This window comes from Pavona decussata, unplaced genomic scaffold (assembly GCF_977016875.1).
Source record: "Pavona decussata unplaced genomic scaffold, jaPavDecu1.1 SCAFFOLD_37, whole genome shotgun sequence".
Lineage (NCBI taxonomy): Eukaryota > Metazoa > Cnidaria > Anthozoa > Scleractinia > Agariciidae > Pavona > Pavona decussata.
In genome coordinates this window covers 4,049,001-4,055,000 of record NW_028145459.1, presented here as the reverse complement: position 1 = coordinate 4,055,000, position 6,000 = coordinate 4,049,001, and the positions used below count along the sequence as shown (strand labels likewise).

The following is a 6,000-nucleotide window of genomic DNA, read 5'->3' as shown; positions in this document are numbered from 1 at the left end:
TTAGTGTCATTATCGAATATTTTAAGGTTAACTTGGCGGTCAAGTTTCTTTTGATAGGGGTGAAAAATTATAAAGTTTGACTTCTTCGTGTTTAGCGTAAGCTTATTGGCAGTTAGCCATTCATAGACTCTATTTAATTCAATATTGACAATATTCTCAAGGGACTAAAGATTTTTATCGGTATATAAGAGGTTCGTGTCATCAGCGAACAAGTAGAAAGCTAATTTATCAGACGATTTGTAGATGTCGTTGACGTATATGAGAAAGAGTAGGGCCCTAGTACAGAACCTTGTGGGACGCCACATGAGACAGTTTCTTTGTTAGAGGTGTTAGATTTAATTTGCGTTGACTGGACACGATCAGTGAGGTAGGAGTGGAACCAATTATTGATGACGCCTCGAATGCCATAGTGTTGTAATTTGTGCAATAAAATAGAATGGTCTATCTCTATCTTACCTTGAACGCGACTCTTACCAATTTGGTTCCTGGGAAGTTCGTCGTTTGTGTAGAAGTAGAACGAGTTAAAACAATCGCGAAGTAGCACAAATGAAATCAAGTTATGTTTTGAAGTGACGTTTTCGTTGGCGTTGCCGTCTTGCATTTGTAAGGTCCCTATTAACTGTAGAACGGGGCCACGATACTTTAAACTGTGTTTTCCATATGTAACGGTATTAAACGGCATAGGGATCTATAAAATCTGAATTTCTAAGATTATAGTCAAGCGTAGTTTTCTTAAATAGTTCCTGAATATAATCAAGGGAGATGAAGTTCGTTAGTGCAGCTGGAATTCCTGATATTAGGGAGTTTAAGAAACGAAGACGGCAACGGTAACGAGAACGTCATTGTAACTTTTTCGCAATCATTAAAACTTGTTTAACTTGGAAAATGCTGGCGAACTCTCCAGGAACTGAATTAGTATGAACGACGTCAAAGTAAGGAAAATAAAGAAGATTTTGCGTCATACGCTCCCGTTCTCGAGAAAAACCTAAAATTTGGTCATTTTACGTTGCTGTTTTGCAGAGGACGGTAAAGAAATGTAAAAAAATGTAAAACGCACATGCAGAGCAATTGTTTTCGCTCATTAAGCCCATTGTTTTGCGGCGTTCTCGTTGCCAGCGCCGTCCTCGTTTCTTAAACTCCCTATTATCGATTAATTTAGACCATAGAACAGGATCAAGAGACCTTAAACTGCACTTTCCATATTAAACATAGGAATTCATAAAATCTGAATTTCTAAGATTATAGTCAAGCGAGGCTAAGTGCAAAGTTTTTATTATGAAAATTAGTTTTCACTTATATGGAAACAAAACTAATTTTCACATGAAAAGATTTGCACTTAGCCTTGCTTTCATAATGAGGTTCATAGCAACTCGGAAATGACCTATTGAATACCGGCCTTACCCATCCGCTCTAGGCTCGTCAAACCGGTAAAATGTATGCGTCTTGTCGTGCACATCAGACATGTAACAAGGCGAACATAGATCATAGTCTGGGCAGTCTACACACTTCCATCTAGTTCCAGCAAGGGGGTGTTGCCTGCAGCCATCGCAAGTGACGAGTCCGTGCTTTAAACCTTTAACAGGAGAAATAGTGCGATTCAGTGAAATTAACTCGCTAACACTTGAAACTTGCCTTCAAAGAATCGATTTTGTATGATGTTTAATCCTACGCCTTGAAGAATACAGCCAATTTGAGAGTTGGAGATACACGTATGCTATCAGTTTTAACAAAAACTAAAGTATTCCAAAAGAACGCGTTCGATATGAGACGACGGATAGCCACCTTAAATCGAGGCGCATAATGCAACTCCAGGGATTTGATTGGCTTAGCGGCCATGGTATATGAGCCAATAAACCATGCCCGAGAAATAGCAACCAGTGAATATTGAATTGTCGTCTGATAATCCTTGCAAAGCAAAATCAGCAAGATCTAGCAATATTCCTCGATTGTTTTTAATAAAACAATTATTTCACTCACCCTTATTGGACATGAGATCATTAGAGCCAAAGAGGCGCATATCAATCATACCAAGTATCCAACGCGCGCGCTCGTGGAATAATTGTTAACTATCAGCTGATTCCATACACAGCCCAACTGTTTAATCGGTATACAAACATCAAGTCGTTTGAAAGCTAGACTGCGAGCAGTCTCTCTTTTGCTCAAAAATCTGCAGGGGAAAATAAGCACGATATTCGAGGGGCGAGTCGCGCGTGGCGAAGCCGCGAGGAGAGCGCGGGCCGCGCCGGAAGGCGAGCGCCCGCGCTACTCGTGGCTTTGCCTCTCACGGGCGTTACTCACGCTTCGAATTTCGTACTTGCTCAGTTGTTTGCGTTCTTCCTGCGGATTTTCGTGCAAAAGAGAGACTTGTTTGCAGTCTATTTGAACTCAAATTTCTTTTGTTGCTGGTTAGCTGTATGCTAAACAGGTAGCACAGTCGAGAGCTAGACTGAAAACTCTGACTTTTTCCTATGCAGCCTTACCTATGTTGAAGTGATGGAGGCGGGTGTAAATTGTGTAAACAAAAACAGACAAACAAACAAATGCCTCACTTAAATGTAAAATAACTTAAGCGCTTGCTATGCAGTCTAAGAACTTGTGTAAACTCTCTTTAAAAGAAAAAAATCCCTTACTTTTTTGGCGCACTAACTACCGGTTAGTTAACACCGAGTACATAAGAGAACCCGGCGAAGTACTCCTACAGGTATAATGGTATTGGACAGTGATTTGCCACACAATCTCGGCTGCTTCCCTTGTTCATATGAAGTTAGGTTTGTTGACAAGACAAACGACCAGGAAAAGAGATATTTTGGACTTTCGACTTGCAGGATTTTCCCTCTAACTATAACGGGAATGAAAGAAGCATTTAAAACAATCTAAGTAAGAGATAGACTACTGTCAACTGCAGATATTTTTTCTTTCTTACCGACAACATGAAGTATCACTAGAGGTCACGAAAGATACTGTCAACTTACTTTTAAACGGTGCTGCAAAATGTTTTTTTAAAGCATTTAAGCCTAGCATTTGTTACCAGCGTTTTATATTGCAAATTGCAGACACTCAACTTAGATTACGGCAAGTTGAGCTTAAAGGGAGGGGGGGAGGGGGTGTCACCCGCAGTACTTGCAGCTTTTCTTTAAATGGCCAAAAAAACATATTTGTACCGATGAAAACGTTAAAATAATGGTTCACTTTGGTTAACAAATAACCCTCTACCCTATCTATCTTTAATCTTTGGCTGTGGATGGCCAGCACTGGAATGGACATTGCAAATGGGCCATTTCTTTCAAGTTCTCCCTTTGAATGTTGGAGAAATTCCTAATTAAAAGAATTATTTATAGTCTATTCCTCCCAGGAGAAATCACTTAATATTTTCGCCTTGGTGCTCTAAAAGAAATTTGCTACAAAAAAAGTACCTTGTCAAATAGTTTCGACAATAACACGGTGATTAGTGAAATCTTTGTGCAAGTGCCCCTTTAATTAAGTTGATTCCTCAGCCTGGCCGAGAGGTGATGGAAGGAAGTTTCACAACGTGAAGAACATTAAACCTGTGAATATGACGACTCCAAACCTTCGTTTGATTTTATGGAATTTCTACTGGCTTATGTATAACGAAACCTTTACTTATAAGGATAATGAAGCTGGGTCTGTATAATAGTACACTATGTATATTTGAACCTGTTTCCTTTGAGGTGAGCAACAACGAAACAATAATGTCGCATGAAAGTATAAATCTCAACCGGGAGCCATCATTCCAGATCGACAAAGTTATCCTGCATAACTCAATTTACCAAAATGTCAGAAAACCATCAAAAGTCAACCAGAAGCAATAAAGATCGAAAAAAAGAAACACCAAAGTCACATTTTACTTGTCATTTTAAAAGCAAAAAAAAAAAAAATAAAAAAAAACAAACAAACCAAACATGTTCATCAAATTGTGGCTGTTATACATGTAGAGACCTCACGTTGTATACTGAATAGTGATTTGCTATACTAAAATGCTTTCTGAAATAATTTTTAGGAAAGTCAAGATGTCTGGAGAATTTGCTAAAATATTGGAAATTAAGAGGCTGTCCGCGTTAGAACGGATAAGGCAAATTTCGCCTTTTTCCCGATTTCGCTGATTTTTTCTATGAACATTAATCATTATATCCCATAAACAAAAATCACATTTACTGAGCTCAATGTGATTTTTTTCGTTGTTGGCGAGACAGTTTACAAGGTGACCTCAAAACTACCCAATTTACCTTTGGGGACAAGTATACAGTGCCAGCGCTGCCAAAACGTCGTTCCTTGCTCAAACAACTTGAATATTTTACACATTGAAGTTCCATTTGTTAATAACACTTTAAATGTTTAACTTTTGTTTTCTGTGTTATCCGGCGATCCTGGGGAATCTTCCCATTGCGCTGAGACGACGTTATATAAACAATAGCCTCCATTTGGGGCGAAAATATGCTCGGATAATTGTCCGCAGACATTATCTGTTCCGAGAAGCAAACAGTTTCCCGAGAGCGAAGCTGGAGGAAAACTGTGAGCTTCGAGGAGCAGATAATGTCCAAGGACAAATATCTGAGCATATTTTTAAAGCCAAATGGAGGTTATTGTGGTTATTATCCTTCAAATATTTTTCGCAACATGTAGCAACGAGCGTGAGTATTTGAACATTTCGTTTAAGAACAGTTTACCGTCAGAAACGTTTAGAGCGTATGTTGTTTTCTGATACTGCTTTATCGACCAGCAGGTTTATCTCTCCTTCTGTCACAAAAGCAAACCGTTCCCCCATCTTGACATTAATTGTAATTGTAAACAAGACGAGCCTTGAAGTTTTTGAAATTGGGGACTATCACTTGGGGAATATCATCGGATATTCCCCAGTTTTAGCTGCGGTATATTCGGTCACGTGAGGCGTTTAGACCAATCGCGCGCGAGCGAAAATATTTGATGGATTATAATTTGCGATATTGTCGTCTCAAAATGACGGTTTCTGATTGGCTCAAAAACTGTCAAGTAAGCATGACAGCACGGCATTTAAATGGGTTCGGCGCGCACAGATCAAAATTTTACTTCTGCGAATAAACATGCGACCTTGGATGGTGTTGTTTATTTCTTGTCATTTGAGTTTACAAAGCTTCTGACACTGTCCATGTACCATGATACAGCGGATGCAACTTTTTTCTTGAAGGTAAGCGAAAATTCGATGAAGAGAAATTTACTTTAAAAAAGACTTTCTCGAGTGTGAAAGCGGCCACGGTAAATAACAATGAGCTTAAATTCCAATAATTTATGGCATTTTCAAAGCAAAAGGATCTGTTTCTTTTCTGATGTCCCTTATCTCTAGAAAAATTTGCTCCAAGAGCTCTGCTGCGTTCTCTTTCATGGCTCAGGTCTGTCACTTTGATCTTCTTGTCGTAGCGCCGAACGGCAGACTCGGTGTTTACAGCATTCTTCGCCGCTTGGTCTCTTTCAAATTTCTAAATCTCCACGGCATCTAAGCTAGGATAACAGTACTCTGCTTTCGTTTTTGGGTTCTAGTATGGTTGCTCTTTTTATTCTTGCTTCTGGTTGTGAGGTTTTTTCATCATTGTTTTCATGTTGTTGTTTATATCTCGGCGGTAACAAATTTTCAATAAAATTTGCTGGTAAAATGTTCAAACCTACTAGCTCGTCTATGGAGTGTTTTCACATGACGTCACGGCGGCCATGTTGGTGTCCCAAAACAAAGAAATGGCGGCCATGTTGGTGTCCCAAACTAAACCTCTGGGAATTGAACACTATTTTTATGCAAATACTTTCTTTTGTTTTATTCCAAAATGGCCGGTAGTCACGTGAATGAAAACGCTCTATTTCATCAATGGTAGGTGCTTTATGGACTGTAAATTTTTGCATTTTCTTTGTTTTGACGCAAAAATTAAAGCCAAAAATTCAAATAACCCGCCCGAGAAAAAATTTCGCGCACGGATATTATCATGGCTACAGTTTAACTGAATTTCTCTTTCAATC

General features: G+C 39.0%; 1 protein-coding gene across 3 annotated transcripts in view; it reads right to left on the bottom strand.

The window, feature by feature from the left end:
• The window catches only part of LOC146484126 (uncharacterized), a 134,160-nt gene that overhangs the window by 30,674 nt on the left and 97,486 nt on the right, over positions 1-6,000 (bottom strand). For all 3 annotated transcript variants that reach the window (XM_085105395.1, XM_085105396.1, XM_085105394.1), the window contains exon 2: positions 1,402-1,573. In XM_085105395.1, coding sequence (XP_084961521.1) covers positions 1,402-1,573 — 172 coding nt within the window. The remainder of the gene's footprint in view (positions 1-1,401; positions 1,574-6,000) is intronic.